This window comes from Gymnoscopelus braueri, assembly GCF_963280865.1.
Source record: "Gymnoscopelus braueri genome assembly, chromosome: 22".
Lineage (NCBI taxonomy): Eukaryota > Metazoa > Chordata > Actinopteri > Myctophiformes > Myctophidae > Gymnoscopelus > Gymnoscopelus braueri.
In genome coordinates this window covers 29,207,171-29,230,619 of record NC_137624.1, presented here as the reverse complement: position 1 = coordinate 29,230,619, position 23,449 = coordinate 29,207,171, and the positions used below count along the sequence as shown (strand labels likewise).

Genomic DNA, 23,449 nt, shown 5'->3' with positions numbered 1-23,449 from the left:
AAAACTCTATTCTAATAAGATTTTTTTAAATTCTAAATAACAAGAAGAGGGCATGGCACGTCACATTGAGGAGGGCAAGGGCATCGAGAGAGAGCTCAAGAAGGCTCCGTCGCTGGAGGGCAGGCTGGAGTACAACAACAACATAAAACAAAATCAATCAAATAAACAAAATCTAGAGGTGTGTGTGTGTGTGTGTGTGTGTGTGTGTGTGTGTGTGTGTGTGTGTGTGTGTGTGTGTGTGTGTGTGTGTGTGTGTGTGTGTGTGTGTGTGTGTGTGTGTGTGTGTGTGTGTGTGTGTGACTGTGTGTGTGTGTGCTGGGGGGCGGGTGTGCATGAGGATTACAGGCAGCCAGAAACTGCGGTGGAGGGAATTATAGCACGTGCCAATGAGCTTAACCTGTCTTTCAGCAGGTTCAACCTCCCAGCCCCCCTTGAGCTCTGCAACTATGCCGGGTTCCCGACAGTCCACCCACACCCCCCCCCCCCCCCTCTAAGCAACACTGCAATCATCCACATACCCCCTCCTCCCACTGCCCTCTTCCCCAGGAGGTAGCAGTTGCCCCCCCCCCCCCAGTTCAAGGGACACTAACAAACTGAAGAAGTTGGTGGGGAAGGCTAGATCTGTAGTTGGAGTAATAACTGGACAATCTGTAGGTGGTTACGGAAAAAGGGGGGGGTAGGTGATGAGGAAGCTGGACGCTATCCTGATGAACCCTTCCCGTTCCCACCCCCTCTATGATGAGCCAGCGGGAATGAGGAGCACCATCAGCCACAGACTCATCGTCCCCCGGTACAACACGACTCGGTCAGTCCCTTTTTCCCGTAGCCATGAAGCCACATAAACAAGCACCTGCATGCTCTGTTCTCTTCTTGGATCCTTGGACTCCTGCTTTACTCCGGCACATTTGCACACAGACTACTGGCCTGGGATAAACTACTGGGATATACACTAAGTACCATCATGGCAAGTTGCCTGCTCAAGCATATTGCTCACTATACTCACTGTTGTTTGACTGTAAATAATATCCATATAGTTGCGTAGGCCGACTGACACTGTACAAATACAGCCTACACATACTTACTGTCGTAAGTTCGTACAGCATTACTGGTGAGTGGTGATAGATTGTACATTATAATTATGCCTATACATTTATAGATCCATATGTATACATGTCTGTCTGTCTGTCTGTCTGTCTATCTCCCAAAAGGAGAATGTTCCAGTAGAGGATTAGAGAATGACATCTCCAATGCAACAACAAACTGGCTCAAGTAAGCCCATGTCTGTTTACTCACTTAGAACTGGGCACTGGGCTCTGCAGCACTTTCAGATCTGGGTCAATAAGGGTCATCACCTCAAAAACTCCAAAACATGAATTCACAGCCTCTGACAGGCTAGTGGTTAAGATGTTTGGCTTTAGTGTCCCTTCCGGCGCGGGTTCGAATCCCAGGCATTACACATACTGTATACACAGTTGCACACACACACACACACACACACACACACATGGGCATGCGATCACACACACACACACACACACACACACACACACACACACACACACACACACACACACACACACACACACATGGTACCTCATCTCCATCACCACGGGCAGAGTAATTGGAGAGTGGAGAGGTTAAGATCTGGTGTAGGGCAGGACACACACTCATACATGCACATGTGCACGCACACACGCACCACACATATAGTACACACACACACACACACACACACACACACACACACACACACACACACACACACACACACACACACACACACACACACACACACACACACACACACACAGGAAATGTCAAAAGCAGCTGTGGGTTGAGGGCTACAGTGTGGGGGTGGGGGTACACAGAACGCAGGGGAAACGCTGTCAAGTATGTACAGTAACTATAAAATATACTGTATGTTCATGTATCCTATGTGCATGAATAATGACACAGACATTGTTTGTATACTCTCTTCTTTCTCTCTCTCTCTCTCTCTCCCTCCCCTCTGTCTTGGAAGATTAAATATTTACATAATTAGGTTAATATTATCCATGCTTTCCCCACTAACCTTAAGAAGAGAATGGCACATTGGTGATTAAAAGCAGGAAGTGTGCATGTATCTGCATGTGTGTGTGTGCACGCGTGTGTGTGCATGCATGCGTGCGTGTGTGAACAGTGTCTAGTTTCAACTCAGTCTGACCACAGTCATTTCCATTAAGAAGCAGTGCAGGCTGGGAAACCGCTGTCTGATTCCCTGGTTAGTAACATCAGCATCAATCAAACACCACGCAGCTGGCTGTAGTCACGGCAACAAGATTGTGTGTGTGTGTGTGTGTGTGTGTGTATGTGTGTATGTGTGTGTGTGTGTGTGTGTGTGTGTGTGCGTGCGTGCGTGCGTGCGTGCGTGCGTGCGTGCGTGCGTGCGTGCGTGCGTGCGTGCGTGCGTGCGTGCGTGCGTGCGTGCGTGCGTGCGTGCGTGCGTGCGTGCGTGCGTGCGTGCGTGCGTGCGTGCGTCCTACAGCCAAAAGGACTCGCTATCTGTCACTCTGCTCTTATATCTGTGTGAACCAGACCCTGTTGCCATGGAAAAAAACTTTTGTTTTCTTTTGGAATACAGTATTTTTTCTCAAAAGTCTCAGCAGTTTGTTTTGGTTTTCTTTGAGGTGATTTTTCTGAAACGTGTGCGACAGGTTCGGGGTGCCGTGAGGGAGCGAGCTCGCCTGTACAGTGAAGCTGTGGTGGCGAGAAGCCAGACTTCGGAGAGTCAATAAAGCTGACATCCACACATAGTCCCCGTCTGTTGCGGCTTTCACACTGCAACACCATGGGTCTGACACGACTGCTCCAGGGAATCTGCAGCGGAGCTGAGTGGGCAAAATACAGGCCAGCAGAACAAGACTTCCCCTAACTCATCAATTACTGGCTAGACAGCCTAACCTACATTCTTTATTATGAGCTACTCAACTCATCGTTCAAAGTGCCAGACTCTGCTCTACTCTACTGTAATCATGTAATTGTCTTCTTCGTGACGTCGACGCGTGGAAGCTAAGCTTACGTATGTTTGATTGCTTTGAGGAAATACTGATAAACCCACAATGTCCTTTACTGTCAAATTCTAAAGGAGTTGAGGTGTGTGTTTGTCCATCTGAATGACATACTAACAGTGAACGTACACACAGTAAAGTCCTCAGTGTTAATGTATTCATTTGTAACTCTGAGAGTGTCCAAATGTACTCAAATGGGGGTACTAATAAGGGTCTATTTGGAGTTAGGGTTGCACCCTGTTACTACTCTCTCAAGCCGGACTATGTCTTCCACAGTCTTCAAATGCTACAGATTCTTTAACTCCGCCGGGTAAAATATTTGACAACAGGAAGCTATTTGCTCTTCAGACCGGAAGGGCATTCGACCAATCACGAGTCACGACACAATGTTTGCAAAAAACGTATTTTAAAACATTTCCATTTCTGCTAAGCAGCTACCTCGGCTTTGACTAATTCCGTTTCCGGTCTGCACGACTGCACAGGCGAAATGAAGGTGGGGAAATTATCTGTTTTATTTTCTACTCATTTTCAGAGTCTGTGTTAGGCGGAAGCATCTGTCTCAAGAGACTACCCTGGTACAGTAAATCTTCACTGATCATCAGTGAGTTGTGTGTCCATACAAGAAGGAAATACACTTGATATCATAGGTTTAGAATTTGGATCATGACCTCTCCACTTAACTATCTTTAAAAAATAAAACATTGGTGCTATATAGCACCTCTGTCATACAAAGAACCCGTTCAGCCCCTCCTGTATGGATCTTTATAGGTTCTCTACTGGTGCTTAAGCTTATACAGTATATATAGCACCTTCAAGATAGGTGCTACTGTAAATAGCACCAAAAGAGGCTCCCCTATTATTACAAGCCAAAGAACCACTTTTAGTGCTAATTAGCACCATTTGTGTTTGTTTGACTTTGATGTGTGCTCAGATGAGTTTTTTTTTTAACTCTTCTGTCAGGTATAATTTTCTGGTATAATCTGTTTCTAGATCGCATCATTCTTGTAATCAATATCAACCTCTTTCTTGCTTTTCCTCAATGACACTCCTATGCATGCACGCACACACACATACAGCATGTACACACACATGCAGCATGTACACACTCATCTCAGACATGCACACACAGTACAACATGCACGCACGCTGCACTGTGTGCGTGTGCATGAGAGGAGACATGTACACTCCTCTCATGCACACGCATAATACAGTATGTACACGTTCTTCTCATGCACACTCACGTACATGTACAAAGTATGTACACAAACAGCTGACTGATCTCATGAAACTCACATCCAATCAGAGAATGAGAGAAAAGTCCCTTTCACCCAAATTTAGGCTTGATTTATACTTAGTTGTTCACAGGTGTTATGTGCCGAAAACAGCAGATCTGCAAGCTTACAACACGTTGCATCGTGCTGTGAGCTTGTATATGTGCTATTTTTTGCACGTGACACCACCACGCAATGAAGTCTAAATCCGGCTTGAGGTTTCCCTATTAACCACAAACACCTTTTCCCTGACTTGGAATGTTCAGCTAATTCCTCTAAATATTTCCCAAAGACAACCATGCCCTGTATACGTGCACACGCGCGCGCACATGCACACGTACACGTACACGCACACACACACACACACACACACACACACACACACACACACACACACACACACACACACACACACACACACACACACACACACACACACACACACACACACACACACACACACACACACACACACACACACACACACACACACACACACACACACACACACACACACACACAGCTACATCTTTCCACAGCCCAAGCATTCTGTCACGTTTGGCAGACCTACTGACCACTATTTATCAAACGACCTGGAACAGCAGGTCTAACTTTTATATGCTGCTGTTACAGAGGACATGGACATTGTCACAGTTACGCCTACATGTATATGATTAAAGCTGCAATCCATTACATTTGATCCCAGGTCTCCAGGGCCGGTTCTAGGGGGGGGCAGGGGTGGGCAGTGCCCACCCAAACGTGCATCCTGCCCACCCAATCAAAATTTGGGTAAAAAAAAAAAAAAAAAGTTTTATTTTTTTGCAATTTTTTTTTTTTATCATAAAATATTTATGTAACATTTATTTATTTTGATTGGGTGGGCACGATAGACTGTAAGTGGGCACCGTGGGCAGCATTTTAGACCCACCTGAACACGCACCGCTTAGTGTCTCTCCGAAGCGGGGGGGTGGGGGGACTGTGACGGGCCGACTGCTCGCAAAACCCACACACAGAAAAATGAAGCAGAACCGTTTGGGGCCCCCGAAAACCCCCCAAATGGTTTTGGGCCCCCCCAAATTCCCAGCATTTATTAATGCCCCCCCAGTTAATAATTTCTGTATCCGGCCCTGCAGGTCTCCCGTGCGAGTGCCAAAACTTCTGGCACTGAGCTAATAGAGGACACCTGCTTGTACAGGGCAGATATTGCATTTTGAGCTTCAGGCAGTAGTACTTCACCAGTAGTGAACCTGACCACAGGATCTAAATCTCTCAATAGAAGAGCAGGGTTAATACAGACAACACAGTTCTGTTAGTTATGTTGTATTACTCTACCATACAGATTGGTCAAAATAACATTTTTATTCACTTAAAAAAGTTAGGAATTGCAGATTAATCCCTAGTTGCCCTGTATTTGTGTGACATGATTGATTAGGGATTGCTTAAATTGGCTAATTAAAGTGATTAATACTGCAAGTGTGACACAAGGTTGGTCACAGTTGCATGAAGGTGACATGAATGTCATTTTTAATTTTGTAATGACACAATGACAAGGCCTGTTATCAGTTTGAACAAACGTATTGCCATCGGTGTGTAGTAATGACTGACATAGTTTGGGGTTTTTAAGTAATTGCAGGACAAAAACAAATGCAGAATTAATGCAAAGTTTGTTAGTAATAGTGAGGCACAGATAGCGACACCATGTGGACAAAACGTAAACATAAATACCTTTAGCTTTACCAGTTTTCTTGGATAACAAGCTATAGGCCTCCATGTTTCAACTGCTTTACCATAAATGTCACTGGGCAGCTGGTGAGTTTATATATGGCAAATGTAGGTACCTCCCTTCATTCACCACTTACCCACTTATTAAGTCCAGAGAAAGACAGAAGAGTCACTCACCAAATGCCACTAGGAACCCTAAGTGCTTGGTTTATACTTTGTTATGCTATGTTATGCTTAGCTATTTTTGAAAATAAAAATGAAAATGTGGGAGAAAAACAATTTGTCTAACACAATTTGATAGGAAGGTTATGGTAATATAATCTGAAAGCCATTTGGCAAACCTGCTTTCCAGAGAAGCCACACAATTGGAGAGGTCATATCTCCAGACATTTCAAGTACTTCCTTACTTTGTTCAGTTATCCCCTCCTCTCTGTTGACCACAATGTGCATTCATTTATTGAGATGTTTACAAATCTCACTGCCACAACTCATTGAAAATCCCATAATGTATGAATGAGAATGATATGGATAACAACAGCTATTACTTGACATTCCCACAACTCACCGCCTCAACTAACTCCAGCTGGTTTAAAAGGTAAGAGTTCTTCTTACAGATCGGTCAATTATTTTGTTTCTTACAGTGCAGTCATATATAGCCATAGCCATTTAATGCCCCCCCCCTCTCTCTGCATATGATCTCTCTCTCACACACACTCTCTCTCACACACACACACACACACACACACACACACACACACACACACACACACACACACTGGAGAAAGTTGCAACTCTGGGAGCTATGAGTAAACGGCTGAGAGGAATCGATGTCTGTATAGGTTGCTAAATTATGTAAATTAATATTAAATCAGCATGTTGTGGCAGGCAGAACAGTTTAACCCACAAAAGATGAAGGGGGAAATAGACGTTATTCTTCCAGTTAATTCTCTAAGAGGGGAAAATGGGCTTTAATGCTTAAATGTATTCTCTATTACCTCAATAAAGCACAACGGTTTCTCTTTCTGTGTCGGGAAAAGCGACTGTGTGCGTGGGTTTATTAACCTAAACGTGCTGTCAATCTCGATGGTCCTCCGCGCGCTTCGTGCGTAAACGCCAAAATTGGACTTCATTCCAACAATGTAAACATTAATAACACATAAAACGAGGCCTGTATCAGCCAAAACCAACCACTAACATTTGAAATGCCTGTCTAATAACTCGACGTGTCCAAACAGATAGAGGCTAAAACGTCAGCTTCGCTGGCCAACAGTGGACACCATTCATTCATGCGAGTTTAAACCCATTAATACCTGGAACGCATCTGTGTCACTTTAGATGTCTTTGGCTATTCAAAAATAGCAGATATACAAGCTCATAGCGCGGCACCGAGTGCCGCGCTATGAACTTGTAGATCTGCTATTTTTGAAAAATCGTGAAAAAAAAAATTTTAGATTTTTTTTCCAAAAACTGTTAGGATTTAGATGTTTTTAAAGAATCGCCTCAGGTCTTAAAGGGTTAGTTAAATTGACTGTTGAGCTGGACTATTGCCAGCCGGCACAACAACACAGGTAGGCGCGCAGAGGATGAGGATCCAACAGCCTAAACATAGCACCCAGACAGTCCATAGAGTTATAGTGGCCCCCCCAGTCCCAGACAACATCACTGCCCCACAGCTGATTCCTTCTCATCCCGCGGGGGGTCAAATCAAACCGTGTAAATAATGCCATGGCTTTGGTCCCAATTCTACCATCCCAATCATCAACATTGATCACGAGAGTAATGAAAAAACACACTTACTTTGTATCGAGTTGAGAGGTTCTGCAACAATCTCTCCTTCGGGTCCCTAAATTCATTTGTATTCATTTGTCCTGGCAGTCAAAGACCTGGTCCGTTAATCACAGCGTGACTCCTTTGCAAGGGGGCTGAAGAATGCACCGGTCTCCGTCCTAAACATCTGACAAGCTTGGGAAGATGAAGTTCCAGAGGGAATTAAGACTCCTATTGATTTGTCTATCAAGCCCGACATAGATAAATTCCTGGGTCGTTCTGCAGGGTGGTTTGACAGAAAATGTTCCCGGGTGATGGTTGTCTTGTTTCGATATTCCCCTGTGATTCATTCATTTATGCCGATCCTCCGGAGTGAGGGACGCTGCAGTCAGAAAGAAAGTCCTGGTGGAGTTCCTGGAAGAGAGGTTACGGAGTCAGGAGCTGCAGCACTCATCCTTTTCCTTTTTAAATAGCCTTTCTGTGGGTAAAGCGGTGGCAGAAGGCACCGCAGAGCCACAGGTGTCAAGTTACACAACCCAGCGGTTTCGCCGAGCAACTACACGGCTTCTCCAGGGGGTGGCCACACGTACCCGCTACAACCTAAACCCCTGTCCCAGTGCAAACAGAAAACACACGGCCTGGTGCGCTCTCTGAGAAGGCGCAGTGGTGTAAAGTAACTAAGTACTTATAAGTAGTTTTTTTTTACTTTACTGGAGTATTTCCAATTGTTACTTTAATTCTACTCCACTGCATCTCAGAGGCAAATATTGTACTTTCACTCCACTAGAATTATTTGAAAACTTTAGTTACTAGTCAGCCTACTTTGTAGATTTAGATTTTGTAGATTAGCCACTTCAGCCCTATATACATTAGGACCATTTGAAAATAGCCGATCAACAAGGCCACAATGTATCGCATTGTGACACATTGTGAGCTTGTAGATCTGCTATTTTCCAAAAATGCTAAAACACTTTATACATTTGAAACTTGTGAAACTTGTGAACTTGTGAAATGGGACATTCTGCATAATGATTACTTCCTACTTTTGTTACTTATGTACATTTTGATACCAATACTTTTTTACTTTTACTCAAGTAAATTTTGAATTCCGGACTTTTACTTGTAACAGAGTATTTCTACAATGCAGTATGATACTTTTGCTTAAGTAAAACATTTGAGTACCTTTTCCACCACTGAGAAGGCGTCATATGGTGGGCAGCAACTTGACACAGAAACTGCTTCATAAGGGACTTGTGTTGTGTATAGCAGCTACTTGTTTGTCCACCTTTTTATTCAACGATTTGGGATCTGGGATAATTGGGGTTATTTTAAGAGATGATTGCCCATTTGATATACAGTCATTAAGCATTAAGCATTTGGCCTCTTTGGAGCCATCTGAGTTGAAATTGCAGGATTGTTTGATCAAATTCCACATATTCTGGAACTGACTGAAGTTACTGTAAACTTGAGAGGTTATTTCCTCTCACGTCCATGCAACCGGGTTAAACATAAAATGTCTGTGAGGGCATACCAAGTTTACCAGAAATCCAGTGTCATACAGTAGCACATTGATGAGGAGAGTGATGCTGATTAGGGATATTTTAGTTAGACAACATTCAATGATAAGTCTTAATGAGGTAAATATGCACGCCCTGATACAAATACTGAAATAAAATTAAATGCTGCAATTGAAGTTGATTGAAGTTTTATGAATCAGAACAGACAGAACGCATTTGAAAGTTCTGTCCCCCTCCTCTCTGACATGCACGCACACATGCACGCACGGACGCACACACACACAGAGGTATGTATGTACTCGTATGTATGTATGTATGTATGTATGTATGTGTATGTATGACATGTATGTATGAAATGTATTAAATAAAATGGATTATTAAAACTCTGCTTTCTGTTCAAGTTGGTCAGTCATGCAGCATTCTCTAATGTGCGGCCGCATCATCATCAATCAGCATTAGTTGAAGATATTTTCCTTGGAGAGGTGTTAATGGAGCCACTCTCTGCCCCAGACAGAGAGACACACCTGGAAGCACTGCCATTAACCTTAACAAGGGTCATGGCCCACTGCAGGACTGAGCCTACCAAAAGTCTACATACTGCCACCAGTGCCAGTAATTACAACCTGACATCTGTTTGAGCTTTCACAAACATGTCCACCACTTATGTGGTGATATTTTGGCCTTTTGTTTGAGAACTTGTGCCATCCCCTCCTACTCCAGCACAGTCACATCTTTAGTGTTTTTAGTGTGTACAAACAAATGGACCCGAACACTGATGATTTAGTCGGTCAGGGCGACATGTGTCCAAACTTCAACCTGGCGTCCCTAGTTTGAAAAGTTTCAAAAGTTTCCAAAACATTATCCAAATCTTTCAAAACGCACTTGTAGTTATGCTATTGTTGGAAAAACTCTGAATATAGCTTAAGTGGTTAAATAAAATAAAGTTCAGTATGTGTGCATTTTATACCTGTTTGCTTGTTCATCAAATATCGGTCAAAACATTGGTGGACGGTGGTCTAGGACTGTCCAAAATCGGGATTGGCATCGGGCCCAAAAATCCGTCATCGGTCAGGCTCTAACGACTTTACTGTGCACTCCTGTGTATGAAGTGGTCAGAGGCTTTGTGGGTGGGTGGTAGGGTCATCCATCTTCATGTATCACCACTCGCCGTCTTGGTGACATACTGTAGGCCAGTGGTTCCAAAACGGCGGGTCGGGACCCTCAGGGGGGGTCCCCAAATTATTTCGGTGGGTCCAGAGATGAGTAGCTTAATGTGCAACATTGTTTTCTCACTCAACAGTAAACAAACCAACATACAGTATAAGTGTATAGGGTATCTGCACATTTCTTAAGTGACAATTTAAGGGCTTTTACGACCTTTTTAATACCAAATTGGCCAAATTGTCAAATATTACGTAAGAAAGTGGCGAACATTGTGAAAATAGCCGATCTACAAGCTCACAACGCCTTGCATAGCTTGTACTTTGGTTATTTTCACAATATTTATCGGTGGAACAGAGTCAAACTAAATATAATGCCTACAATACCAAGTGGTTGTCAGGGTGGGGTGGGGTCCACAGTTCATATATGATTATTTTGGGGGGTCGCGGCCTGAAAAGTTTGGGAACCATTAGGCCGTCACACAGACATTATCACTTTACACTTTGTATGTATTGTATATATGACTTAAGTATGAATACACTCAATTGCTGCTACACTGTACTGACATTTTTTACATTTGCTTCTAAGTGATGTCTCTCACTTGCACACGACACTGTGGTATTCTATGTGTTGCTATTTATTTCTGCTGCTGTGTTGTGTCTGCTTGCCCTGCACAAGAGACTGTGATATTCTACCTAATTTATTATTCTTTTTTGGAAGCACGCACCTTATGTACAGCAGCAGCTTTGTTTCTTTCTCTATATCTAATGACCATGAAATAGCTGAACATAATCTTATTCAAATGAGGCCAACCTCAAATCAAGAATCAGAGAAAAAGCCTGTCAAATATCTGTTTAAAATACATTATATTTTGTAATCCTAAAACTGCTATTTGTTATATCGAGTGGATTTTTCAACCTGGAAACTTGTGTAATATGAAAATAATGAAGAAAGAAAAACATATTTCCTTGATTTGCGTGATTTCATGTTTGCCTACTTGTGGCACATTCTTAGCCTGGAATCCAGACTGATTTGCTCCATTAAGCGGCCTTTTTGTGAAAACTAATCAGTCTGGATTCCAGGCTAGCATAATCTAGACCCTGCTACGAAGAGTTTTTTGTCATCTATATTTCTTGTGCAATATCATGCTAAAAATAACATTAAGAACATAATGTATTAATCTCTCCTAATGATCATATTGCTCTGTATAATAAAGCCCACCTCTGGTTCGAGCGTCAGCCAAACAACCTGTTATTACCTGTTATATTTGATAAATACATAATAATCATAGTAATCCTATTTTAACCTCTAACAATCTAAGTGCACAATTAGGTGATTTGTTATCTGATTTTGACATTTAATCATCACCTGATCACTTATCATCATCACCTCCACCTCACAGTCAGTAATTATAAAATGATAACCATAACAATACCAACAGTTTGAATTCTGTACAGCACCATTTCTCTACCAGTGGTCCAAGGTCCATGTCATGTGTTCCTACATTTTAATAATAAATGTTTAATAGACACAACGCTTATATTGTATATTGCAAAAATATGTTTAAATAATGACGTCCATCAAATTTAAGAAAAATGTCAAACTAATAGGCCTAGTGTGGGAAAAAATTATTGAAATAAAATATTGACTGTTAACTCACCAGCTGCCAGAGTTATTTCAGATTTTTAGCTGTTGGCTGCCAGAGATTTTTAATTGAAAAACAAAAAGTACTCAGGAGCCGAGATACAGAATTTTTAAGTTTTAAGTTAACAAGGAAGTGGATAGGAGTCTAGATCTTCAAACAATCATATCTCCTAGGTCTTAGGGTCAAATTTAAAAAAAAGATGTTTAAAAAAAAAAAAAAAAATAGAACGCATTTATGCGTTATTGGCGGCCAAGCGCACTATTTATTAGATCGCATTAATGCGTTAATGGCGGCCAATGAGTTAAGGGCTTGATATACTTAATGGCATGTGGCGTTGTGCACCAAAAACAGGAAATCTACAAGTTCACAACGTGTCACGCTGAGATGTGATGAGAGCTTGTAGATCTGCTATATATGTTCAGTGTATGACACTGGCACACAATCATCATTAATGTTAAATATATAGTATATATACAGTATATATAAAAAAAACATCTTATATACTAAATACATATAGGATTATTCAAAATATGCTAGTGATGCAGAGCTCAAAAAAGGCTGAGAACTGCTGCTGCACAGGACCTCAATACACAGCAAATCAGTAGACAAATAACTGTCCGAGGAGTCCTAATAACGTGTCAGCCATGGTGACCTCTCTGTCCCGATGCCTAAAGCTGTTTGTCAGTCACCCAAAAGGGGTGGGTGCTAATGGACGCAGGTCATTAACATCTCCTTTACAAGCACCTTCACACACTCTGGACCCTGTGTTTCAGTGCTGGGTGCCACCTGACCCTCCCACATACTTCCAATGAGCCAAAGCAACTCTGCCCCCTTCTTCCAAATTACAAACCCTGTGCTTGCTAGTGCGCTCGCTGCCACCCCTTAAAGCTGCTTAATTATGGTCATTGGCACCAGGTCTGAAAGCTCCCTTTATCCCCCCCACGCTCCAGAAATAGGCCCTGCCGAGGCACAGAGGCAGCCCAGATCAAACGGTCCCCATAGGGAAGGGGTCATTACTGGTGCGCAGGGCGGACACAGCCCAACGGGTGCCGGACCACGCCTTGAGCCCAAATTGCAGCCTGGGCCTTGTGAGGACACAAGACTGTTCTTTGATGCACGGCAGCAGTAATAGCAACACAGGCTGTTTAGATATCAAGGTTTACAGTAAACTGGCTACTGCACCTCCACGCATGTAACCAATATTATGGCTTTGTAAACGGAATCCTAACAACATTGGGCACAGGGCTGGGTCTTCACATAATTGTTTATAGTTTTTGCGCATCAGATGTCATTGCTTTGAAGTAAATAACATGTTTTGATGATGACAAACGAAGTGTGACATAACTCATCAATGACAATAACTAGCTGTAAACCCAATTCACAATTTAGGCCTTTAGCGGAGGCTCTTATCCAGAGCGACTTAAAAAGTCACTCTTGAATTTAAGCTGCCAGACATTAACCACATGAACCCCACCATAGTGTCCCTATTCTAGGGATGAACATTTGGCTAAAATATCACGATCTGCAAGCTCACAATGTGTCAAAACGCGTCACGCTGTGAGCTTGTAGATGTGCATTTGTAGCCAATATATTTAGTGTAGAACAAAAACAGGAGGGGGACTAGTATAGAGCCCTGGGGGTCAACTAAGTATAGGGTTAAAGTGATTGAAAACCATATATTTATGACTAGATAATACTAAATTTGGTCTTGACAAACGCAAATATGAAATCAGCATACATGTTTATGTGAATCAATTTATTGAATGCACCCTTTAACAATGCCTGTATAAAGCCCTAACAATGAACAGATTTGTCAGTGTAAATCTTCACGTCAAATAAATGCATGCACTATAAAAGTACCAGAACAGTGACGTCCTCAGACTCCCAGAGAGTTCTCATGTCTGCCAATAAAATAACCAGAGGTTCCTCCACCAACAAACAGGTTTTACAGACAGACACCTCTGTGTCTGTGTGTTTCCATGGAGGGTGACGGTGGAGGTTATGGAGGTGACAGCGGTGAACCAGACAGTGCTGTCTCTCTCAGCTCCACTGCACACAACTGGACTGTTCATGTAAGGAGTGTGTGTGTGTGTGTGTGTGTGTGTGTGTGTGTGTGTGTGTGTGTGTGTGTGTGTGTGTGTGTGTGTCTGCATGTGTGTGCGTGTGTGTACTATGCCTGTGGCGTGTGTTTTTCCTTTACAGGTGGCTCCATCCAGCTGTTTATGTACCTGGTTGCAGCTTCTGTCTTCTTTCCTGTGCAGGTCTGGTTTGGTGATGCACCAGGCTGTTTGGAGCTCTCAAACAGGCCTCTGTCTCCCAGGAGTTCTGCCTCTCTGTCTGTCTCTATTTTTAACCACGGTAACCCTGGCGTTCCTGTTTTGTGCATGTCGTTATAGGCAAAATATCCTCTTAAATAGCCTCGGCCTATATGCTTTATTACTTCTCGTACATCAAGTAATTAAGCTCAAACAAACTACAAGCTCATACAAGCAAACATACACGCTTGTACTGTATGTTCACACACGACACAGTTGTACGACACAGTTTACCTTGCTTACTGTATATCGATAAAGAGCGTCTGCCTAAATTGTAAATTGCTTACGTGATTAATGCTGCTTCCTATCTGTCTCTCTATTTCTGTCTCGTGCCATCTATCAAATTGTTTACAAACCTCTCTGTCCTCCTCGCATTTCTATCCAAAATTACCACTTTGTCTCGCATCTCTTTCTTTTTCTCTCCCTCCCCAGCATCTCTGCCTTTCGCTCCGTCTCACTACTACAGCATCTCCATGTAATTCGTCCACCACAAGTGTTCCCAGTGCTGGCATGCCAGAGCAGACAGCCACCCTGAATGCAGTGGCACGACCATAATGATCATGTGGTGTTCTCATAATAACACCAGAATAACCCACTGGAGGGGGAGGCAGGATGTTTTAGGCCAAGCTCTCAGACCTCGACCCTGGATTGAATGTGTCAACACCACACAGACTAGCACTTGTTAAGTGTGTGAATTATGGCGTTGTCACGCTTTGAGCTGCTGCTTTTGCTCTTCTACTTTTCTCTGACTGTTTCTTGTTGTTCTATATGTTTCTTGAGAATCATGAATCAAGAGGGGTTTATTTGTCTCTCACTTACAGGTACAGGTACCGTGCAAGCAGTGGAATGTTGTGACATGTTCCACAAGACGGTACTAACAACAGCAATACAATATACACGAGGTAATAATAGAGAAAGTACTGGATTGAAATGAAATAGAAAGAATAAGAAAAATAAGATAAGATAAAAGTAAGGTTAAAAAGTACAGGTACAGGTTTCTGTTCATTTCAATGCGACTCAGATTTTCAGATGCAAACTAAATCTTCAGATTCAGGTGTTCCTAGAGGAAATTGAGAGAATTTACATTCATAAGTTTAAACATAGAGGTGTTCTCATATCCAAAAGTGGTCACCATCATCCTTTAAGGAACTTTATTCTTTCTTTCTTTCTTCTTTTCACTTTCAGCGGCATGCATTTCAGGAAGGACTTTGTGGACACAAAGGCTACCACAGGCGGCAAGTATGCTGCCATTCGACTGTAGATTAGCTAGCCTGCAGAAGGGAAATATCACGCTATAGCTACAACTGGCATAAGGTATGGGCTTGACGGTGGGGAGAGGTTGTAAAAGTGGGGCAGAGTGGCCTGGGGGAGAGTAATTCACTATGGTATCTTTTTTCCTCAATTCAATCCTGACACACTTGTCCAATTTTTGGCAGCTTGGGCGAGTATTGACTCAGGCTGAACTTGGCAACATTACAAAGGCCAAAGGGACCATGAAGTTAGTCCACACCTGTATGAGCACAGCGATAGAAGACATACTGTATATGTCAAAGCGAGTGTCTGTATGTGTACGTGCGTGCGTGTGTGCGTGCATGCATGATTGCTTGCTGGCCGGGTCGTGTGCTGTGAAATTCCTACTAGCAAAAACCCGCCCTCTATAAACAGAGGGGCCTGAAAATATATAAAGTAGTGGAGAAGTTTGCTAAAAGAAACCTAATTCAAAACTGCACTAGTTCACAGTAAAAATAACTCCTTTTACATGCAATTGATCACACATTAAATCCTAGATAAGAGAGTCAAGTTCTGATTCAAGTCCTATCTATTGCCAAACAGAGCCAGTATTAATGTGTATTCTGTAAACTCAGCTCTGTATTGTACAGGTTCTCAAACCTTTCCATGCCAACAACCCACAAACAGCCATAGCCTCAACTGTAGATCTGCTCTTTGTTGCAAAATTTGTTGAATTTTGACAATTCAGAAGATTTTTGTCTTGATAATAAAATGCTCAAAATACAGATGCAAAGTTTTTAAATTGTTAGCTCAATAATGTTATGAATTTAATTTGAATTGAAAGTGATATCCATGTTTTCCCCTCTCCAACTGGCGTCCCCTGGTGGCCCCCTTAGGGGCCGCGGCCCCCACTTTGAAAACCTGTGCTGTATTGGATCTGGATTGGGTCACTGGAGACCAGGTTAGCCTAAATGGAAACAGCGGGGCCCAGTGAAACCTGCCCTCTCTCTGGCATGAAATCACTGTCCAGATTCCAATGATGCCTTTTCTAAAAGGACTTCATTATGCTCTCAGAATATGGCCTTGACAAATATTTGGCTTGGTCATTATGATGCTGTATCCACTCCCCCATGGAACCAGCTACCACACCAGGCCCAGTGTTCTGCATCCCAAAGATGGCCCACCTACCCCCCATCAGCCTCTGTCTGTCTCCTGCTTCACAAGGCAAACTACATAGGAAAATACAGAGGAAAAGGCATTACAACATATACCGGTGGAAACTTTATTTACTATTATTCTATCGACTAGGGCTGTCCTCAACTAAAGAAATTCTTAGTCGAGTTATAGTAATTTGTGATTTGTCGACTAATCGACTAATTAGTTGCTTGAGTTGTGTTTGCTGCATACAGTCATGCAGAGACCAGCTTTCAGTGGAGCCAAATATGAACATTCAAATTTAATGATTGAATTTAAATGTTCTTTATGAGTCAAGTAATGTGCCCATATTCTGAAAAAGAAAAGGCATGTCTTATTCAACAACAACAAAAATCGCTTTTTCATTTGAATCGCGATCACTTTCGGCTTTCATAGTTATTGGTGAGTTTGAGGACTGATCTTGTTATGTTCCATTGTTTATTTTACAATGGCTACTGGCTATAGCAAGTCATAGACGAGCAGAATTAAAGGGTTATATCTAGAGATTACAAGACTGACTAGCCCTACTATCAACCAAGAAGATTTTAGAGACAGAATTTTCTTTTAGCCAAGCCTGATTTGATTTGTGCTTGTTGATCGGCTATTTTCGGCACGTGACACCGTTGTACGACGAGTATGATGCCAAATATTTTGCTTCGGCGTACAACGCCGCCGCGTGTACGCCATAGTATAAATCAGGCTTAAATGAAGCAAAATAAAAAACTGTGAGGAGTGTTTGAATGACTCTGTAGTTCCTCTGTGGCCGTCATCGTGACATTATTCAGCAGTGGTCAGGAAGCGTCACTCCTACAGACCCAAAGAGCTGTCCGAACAGATGCTCATTCACTCACAGTTCTGCAGCTACTGCCCTCCCTCACTCCCACCTTCTGCTCTCACTCTGTGACACACACACACACACACACACACACACACACACACACACACACACACACACACACACACACACACACACACACACACACACACACACACACACACACACACACACACACACACACACACACACACACACACACACACACACACACACACATACACACACACACACACACACACACACACATTACTGTCCCTCCCTGCTTCTTCCATCTGGACTCCGGAGGCATCTTTTTTCCTATACCTGACCTGTTCCCTCTGCACACTCAGCCCCTGCGTGTGCATGTGCGCACGCGCGCGCGTGCGCGCGCGTGTGTGTGTGTGTTTGTGTTTGATTTAGCTCATGTTGTCAGAAGTGACATATGTGAGTAAATATAGGAAGTTATTGGTGTATGTCTGCAATGCATGTATACTTTATTTGCAAGTGTGCGTGCATGCGTGCGTGCATGCGTGCGTGCATGCGTGTGTGTATGAGTAAGAAAGGGGACAAACATGTTTTTGTGTGCAAACACATACACACACCTGTGTACACCAACTGTTCTGTAAACCAGAATCAGTCCAAGTGAGTGGATCTGCCTGGAAATCAGTCTCAGCCGGTTGTGATAACGTGAAATGATCCTGTTCATTGTGGCCGCAGTGACTGCAGGAAATTGGAGGATTTTCCTACAGACCGGAGGCATGGAGCCATGTGACCCTGGGGTCTCATCCATACCAATAGATGCTCTCCTGCTCCGGAGAGACAGTAATTCACCTGAAAATATACTGTATTTTTTCGAACTGTTGTTTGTGTCCTGAGTATACATCCGCACAGAACACAAAGCACAAGTTTTTTTTTGGAACTAGGTTGATTTTTCACAGTGACAAAAGGCATCAACCTGTATGAATGATGCATCAACTATATAGTTTTGATGTGAAACACTTGCCGGCAATTTTAGTATAGTTTATTCGGCACGCCCGCGGTGTGTAAGGACCTGAAGGGTAAATCAGACTGAAGATACTATGGCAACGAGCGTCACTGGGCCCTCAGAAAAGTAGGTGACTGTGAACATGGAAGCAGGGTGTTTATGACCTAGCTACCTATATTCTTATATCTATGGTTGGGCCACATACAGTATGAAAAACGCATTTACGACTAATAAAGGATACTCCAAAACAAGGCCTGAATTCTTCCTTTAATGTATTGGCCTCAAGCATTAATGATAGCTCTATTATCTCATTGGCTTGCAGACAGGAGTACTGTATTTTACCTTGTATGACTGGTGGTTTCTACATTATGTGCCCTGGGTGAAAAGACATAAATCCCAACTGACCCTCATCAGATGCATAAATGCTTACTCATCTCTATCCTTTCCTAGAAGTAGGAAAGGGACTGGACAGCCTTAGGATCCATCCATCCAAAACCAAAGCCTCCCGATGGAAAGGTTATGAGATGGCTTTTATGTGCTGGACTTGGTACTCATAATAAAGTCTCAGGTCGGTGGAAGGACTCAGCAGGGACAGATTTACTTCAGTTCAGCTCAGTCCAGTCCAGCAGGACGCAGATCAAGAACCTGGAGATCAGCAGAATTCTCTGACTGCACTGCCAAACTCCTTAACTTCCATCGCTCCCTCCTTCCCCCTCTCTTTCATTCCTTGTTCTGTTTCTCTTTTAGGGCTGCTTTGACCCCACCTCTACCTCCTGCCTCTCATATGCCATGGGAGGAAGCCAAGTTTGGAGGGGAAAGAGGAAAGACTTATCCTTTCTTTGAGTCCACCAAAACTCTCTCTGCAAAACCCTCAGGGCTATATAATAAACATTTAATTTCCCCTGGCAAGCAATAGGAAGGCTTATATGATGTAAAAGAGTAGAAATAGGGACCAAAAATTCTTGTCATTCTGCATATTGAGGACTGGGCTCATTCCTGAAGTTGGGAGGCTGGACCATTGGATGAAGAGCCTTTTCATGCTTAGGGACATTTAGTTGACTTATTGCAAAAGATCTAGGTTATTATCCACTATGAAAGGCCCCCAAACTCCTTCTTAAAGGGATAGTTCACCCCCCCAAACATTTTTTCTTTCTATTGATTAGTCACCCCATGGAGACTTGAATTCATGGATATCTTCAACTTTTTGTTGCATTCCTAAGCCAATAATTTGATGACCAGCGGACCGGTAATATGGCAGCGGATGAACCGCAGCCGGTCATCAAATTATTGGCTTAGGAATGCGACAAAAACAAAAAATATCCATGAATTCAAGTCTCCATGGGGTGACTAAACAACAGGAAAAAAAGTAATTTTGGGGGTGAACTATTCCTTTAAAGTAATTAAAGTTAAACTGAGTCACAAGAATCATGCCCTTCTTGAGACGTATGCCATCTTAAACCACTGCCACACGTTTTGCGCCCAAGGCACACCAAAGGGCAAGACAAGTCAAAATCTCAAGTCACCTGCGTTCATACGTACAAAATAGCCTCTATAACACACAAAGTTTATTTTTATTTACAAATGCCAAAGAAAATATTTAAAATATATACTTTTAAGTATATCTAATTTGCCTCTGAATTTCTTTTGTATAGTTGTATATATTTCAATTACATGTGGATGTCACAAAGCACACCGTTGGGGACCACTGTCTTAGACGATGGCTCAGAGTGCACCATCTTACTGTCTTCAGTCGCTGAGTAACTTGGTTTAGACTGGGTGGCCATGCGCACAGTAACGCAAGAGACAATGGGTCAATAACATAACAAATTGCTGCAATCAAATCCAGAGACAACATAGGCCCCTTGCCTGTATCTGGTAGACTCTCACTGGTAGAGCAGGCTAACCATAATCAACAGGCTCAAGGAACGTTATAAATCTCTCTCAAGGACATGCCTGTGGAGGCCTTTTCTATGTACTGCAGCACCTGCAGCAGTTGGCTGGGCACACCAAAAAGGGCCACAGTGTCTATTCACCTCAACAACCAGCCCCAGTATGCTAAAGTGTGATGTGGATACATTGTAGCAGGTACTGTAGATATAGCTCCCTAAAAATAAGCAGTTGAATACACCAGATCAAAGCCTAAATCTCAGTCTCCACACCATGGATCCCAGTCCAAGCCATCAAAAGAGTCTGCCAGAGTCTTATCCAGGCCTCAGTCATCTCCAGGCTTGACCATCGCAAACTCTCTCCTTAATGGCCTCCAGGCATGCATCAATGAAGCCCTCCAAATGATCCACAATGCAGCAGCACGCCTGGTTTTCAACATCACAAAATGTACACGCGTCTCTTTTGCATTTCCTTCACTGGCTTTCGGTTGCTGCCAGCAGCCAGTACAAAAAACTGGTGATGCTTGCGAAGCAATCAAGGGCATGGCAGCCCTGTACCTTCAGGACATGATCCGACGCCACACCCCATCCCGCTCACTTAGATCAGCTAACACAGGAAGTCTGACCGATCCTTCCCTAAAGCACCATGGCCAATTCTACACACATCCTATCTTCTCCCTCCTGGCTCTCAAGCTGTGGAATAAACTCCCGCTTGCTGTCAGAATTATAGAATCACTCCCCATTTTCCTTCACAGTATGAAAACTCAACTTTTCAGACTCCACCCCCTAGCACTCCTTGTATCCCTTCTTGTCACAACCGTTGCCTGTGTCCCTTTTATGCCCATATATGGGCATGGAAGGGACTGTATCGTAGTACTGACAATGGTCAGGCAGTTCACACATACAGTAGTATATCGATTATCGAAGTATATCCATTGCTGTTGGTTGGTTCTGGACAACCACTCGACTGACTTCCGCTTCGTGCCACGCTGTGACCTTGTACATCTGCTATTTTAGATTTTTCTTGAAATCTTGAAAGTTTGAGAACTACTGATTTAGAAGGTATTTGTACAATCGGCCTCAGGTCTTAATGGGTTAATTCAGTGTTAATGCTCAGCAAAGCGTGAATCAAAACTAATATAGCGTAAAAGTGCCATTCACACTGAACACTATAACGATATCCGCACGCGCACGCACACACACACACACACACACACACACACACACACACACACACACACACACACACACACACACACACACACACACACACACACACACACACACACACACACACACACACACACACACACACACACACACACACACACACACACACACACACACACACGACTGAGATCTCTTTCCTGAGACTATGCTGGCATGGTCTGCCACCTTTTAGATATACTGTAACTGTGACATTACTTTTCCGTTTCGTATGCAATTGAATGTTAACCTGTGTAGCCATCAATGACATTACAGAGCTCAGAGACTCAAGTGTCAAAGTTCCATTGACAGAGCTGTCACAGTGTGGCTTCCATGGTGCTGTTTCAGGTCTCTCTAGAGGCAGCGGGAGTTGGTTTACGTCCTCATTTGACCTGCTTCTTTCTCACTGGGCTGAGCTTCAGGATGCTCCTCAGTGGGAAGATTCTAGTCACGCACGGAGACCAAGTGTTCTCCCCCCTGCTGTTGTGACTCCTTCAGCGGCTTGTTTGTTCAGGAGGCCCTTGTAGACATCAGGCAGAGCTGGGTTGAGCTCAGCAGAGGCAGAAACTGCTGCTTCAGAGCTGAGGGAGCAGGAGGAAGCATTCTCATTGGAATACATGAGAGACCCGGATAAAGGCTATGGATTGTTAAGCATTGCAGTCTATGGTTTACCAGGTTAACATGAGGAAGTCACAGTGTGCAGTGGCAGTTAAAGAGATATGCCCTAGAAAAGGGAAGTGAAATCTTCAAAAAAGGGGAAGAAAACCACAGGTACGGGTGAGGTTGATCTAGGACAGTACAGCCAAATATACCCTTAAAGATAAGTGACAATGAATCAGTATGTTAATCAACATAATGGTATTGTAACTTTATTAGGTTTCTGACCGTATCATTTATGGTGTTATGATTTATTGTTGTCGTGTCAATTAACAATTCCTTTCAAAACGTCATTAGTGCAGTGGTTTTGTGAAGGAAGACAATTGTCGGGTAGGAATTAGTTAATAGAAGTATTAAGGCTGTGGACATACCTGAAGCTAAGAAAAGGACTGAAACTATACCTAGAGTCAAAGGGGGGGCCCTATATAGATCACTTGTATCGTAGATTCACAAGTTGACTAGGGTTCAAGATAATTGGGGAAGCACCCAGGATAATTTAGGGACAGCATTTGTTTGAGCACTCACACGTACACTGAGACGTATTAACTCTTTGACTGCCCCGGACGGGAATTCCCGTCCGATGGCTCTATGGCTATCATGGCCAATGACGGAAAGACGAAAATATGAAAAAAAAAAAAAATTGAAAAATTATTATTATTATTATTATTTTTTTTGAATTTTTCTGAATTTTTTGGTATTTTTTGGGGGGGGTTTATCTCAAAGGAACTAGGAGATAACGCTATCCAAAAAATTGCTGCTCCATTCACTTCAATGTTAAAAAACAAAATGCACCTTTTTCCTGGCAATGGGACAACACATTCTGAAATAAGTCTGGCAGTGAAAGAGTTAATTGACAGTGGAATGTTCTTAGCAGGGCCAGCAATGAGAATTTAAAGTGATTCCTGCCAGGTTTGTAAATAGACAATGAAGTATAGATTTCTATGTAATGCCCAATAAGCTGTAGTTGATATTTAGACAGGGCAGGAAAGCATCAAATAGGGGGTAGCTTTCAGTTAGAAAGAGGAAGTA

The 23,449-nt window shown here is 42.9% G+C and overlaps 2 protein-coding genes across 2 annotated transcripts in view; one reads left to right on the top strand and one right to left on the bottom strand.

The window, feature by feature from the left end:
- Positions 1–8,257, bottom strand: part of LOC308077923 (uncharacterized protein) — a 108,177-nt gene extending 99,920 nt beyond the window's left edge. Inside the window, exon 1 of the mRNA XM_080418926.1 lies at positions 7,838–8,257. Coding sequence (XP_080275052.1) covers positions 7,838–7,893 — 56 coding nt within the window. The 5' untranslated portion in view covers positions 7,894–8,257. The remainder of the gene's footprint in view (positions 1–7,837) is intronic.
- The window catches only part of nup188 (nucleoporin 188), a 305,112-nt gene that overhangs the window by 235,917 nt on the left and 45,746 nt on the right, over positions 1–23,449 (top strand). The gene's annotated exons all lie outside the window — the stretch shown is intronic.